Source organism: Penaeus japonicus, unplaced genomic scaffold, assembly GCF_977035675.1.
Source record: "Penaeus japonicus unplaced genomic scaffold, GWHDUDI00000001_assembly GWHDUDI00000018, whole genome shotgun sequence".
In the NCBI taxonomy this organism is placed as follows: domain Eukaryota; kingdom Metazoa; phylum Arthropoda; class Malacostraca; order Decapoda; family Penaeidae; genus Penaeus; species Penaeus japonicus.
In genome coordinates this window covers 6,221,190-6,223,200 of record NW_028234420.1, presented here as the reverse complement: position 1 = coordinate 6,223,200, position 2,011 = coordinate 6,221,190, and the positions used below count along the sequence as shown (strand labels likewise).

General features: G+C 46.4%; 1 protein-coding gene across 2 annotated transcripts in view; it reads left to right on the top strand.

The window, feature by feature from the left end:
* Positions 1-682, top strand: part of LOC122255894 (facilitated trehalose transporter Tret1) — a 10,060-nt gene extending 9,378 nt beyond the window's left edge. Inside the window, exon 6 of one of the 2 annotated variants that reach the window (XM_086546549.1) lies at positions 1-682. This exon is cut by the window's left edge and continues 443 nt beyond it. In XM_086546549.1, coding sequence (XP_086402675.1) covers positions 1-217 — 217 coding nt within the window. In that variant the 3' untranslated portion in view covers positions 218-682. The other variant, XM_086546550.1, reaches the window with a different exon arrangement.
* The last annotated feature ends 1,329 nt before the right edge of the window (positions 683-2,011 follow it).

Genomic DNA, 2,011 nt, shown 5'->3' with positions numbered 1-2,011 from the left:
CAGCTTCTGGTTCTCCGTCGCCGTGTTTGGCATGAGCTTTGCCTTTCCGTTCCTCCTGGATTCTGTTGGCCTCGGCCTAATGTTGCTGCTGTTCGCGCTCGCGCATGTCGTCATGGCGCTGATCATTTGGGCGTTCATGCCAGAGACTCGGGGGCGCTCGCTGACTGACCTTCAGGATTCCTTCAAACCCACAACAGGAAACGATATGAGAGAGTGACGTCTCAGCCACTCACAAAAGATCCACTTCCCTAAAAGGATATCATGTACATATATATCTATGTGTTTATATTTATATATAATTATCCACATATCACTGTTTACGTCCATCTATCTCCTAATATATCACTTTGTCTTGATTCTTCTAATTTTTATTTCTTAAATTTCTGCACTTGATTCTAGCTAGAGTATAAAGTTGCTAACAGAAGTTCAATAAAATGTATCATTATTGTACAACTGGGGCTTCCGTTTTCCAAGTGATCGAATTAAGAGTCGGATAAAAAACCACTTACGTTCGAGTATACTATTGCTTGATGATTTCAGTGCTAATTGCAGTAAAGGCCTGAAACTTGAACTGAAATAATCTCTCATGATTTCAGCTGAATAATACAAAGCTCATCCGCGTCATAATCACAAGTGATTGTATCTCTCGCTCTCGCTCTCGCTATCCCCCTCTTACCACTTCCTACCCACCACCCCATCCCTCTTCAAAGCCCCCACCCCCCCACCCCCTCCCCCGCGCCCCGCTCCCTCCTCCCCGATAAATCTCCCCCGATTCACGTCGGGACGATTTGATCGAAGCTCATTCTTCCGAGGCGAAGACGTTTCCTCATGCTTCGAGGTCATTACTCACCCGCCCTCGCGAAGGAAATCCAGATTCAATCATTATCCAATCCCCGCTAGAGAAATATACTCATTCTCTACATCGCTTTCCTCACATTCATTCATTCATTTCTCTGTCTATCACTCTCTCTACATCATCCTCCCTTTCCTCACGTCTCCCCCTACCCCCTTTTTTTTTCTCTCTCTCTCTCCCTCTATTTTTACGGCAAATTCGCCTCGATAAAAGAATAAGGTACACAGAACCCTTCTGCACCTTCGTATCAATTTGTGATATATGAATCTTTTGTTCTCGAGGTAGTCCTTTCACGTCAGCTTCGGCCCATAAACACGGCGCTTGTTCTCCGAGGAAAGCGTGATTGTAACCTACTTAAGGCTGCAATACGCGCTATGAACAAGCAGCGACTTCCTGTTCTTGTGCAGCGCTATGCCTTATAAAATCCTTGCACATGTTTCGCGTATACAATGGCCCGAAAACTACTTTCGTTGCTCTCTTTCGCTTTCTTTCTCCGTTTCCTTGTTTTCTGTATGTTTTTCTTCTTCTTCTTCTTCTTCTTTTCCTTTTACCTGTAAGTGTTTTCTTTTCTTGATCCATTTATCTTCTTTCTGACTCTCCGGCTATGTATTTGCATATATCACTCTTTCTTCACCATCAGCATTACCCAAATATTTATATTTTGGTGGTGGGGGAAAGAGGGGGGGGAGGGGAAGAGGAAGGGGTGGGGGAAGGGGAAGAGGAAGGGGAGGGGGAAGGGGAGGGGAGGGGAGGGGAGGGGGAGGAGGAGGGGAGGGGAGAGGGAGGAGGAGGGGAAGTGGGAGGGGTAGGGAGAGAGAAAGAGAGAGAGAGGGGTAAGGAGGGGGAGGAGAGAGAGAGAGAGAGTGGTGAGAGGGGGAGGGGGAGGGGAAGGGAGAGGGAAAGGGAAAGAGAGAGAGAGAGAGAAAAAAAAAAGAGTGAGAAAGAAAGAGAAAAAAAAGGAAGAGAGAGAGAGAGAGAAATAAACAGACAGACAACCACCCAGAAAGCCAAAGACAGGGATGGATCCCCAAGCAGCAACCGACAGAAAGGGAAAGAATCTCTCGCGTCGGAAGTCAAGAAGTCGAAAGTTTATTATGAAGAAGAATGTCGGCCTAAGATTTTAGCCCGTAATCACCTCACGCCCAGCTTGCTTCTTTT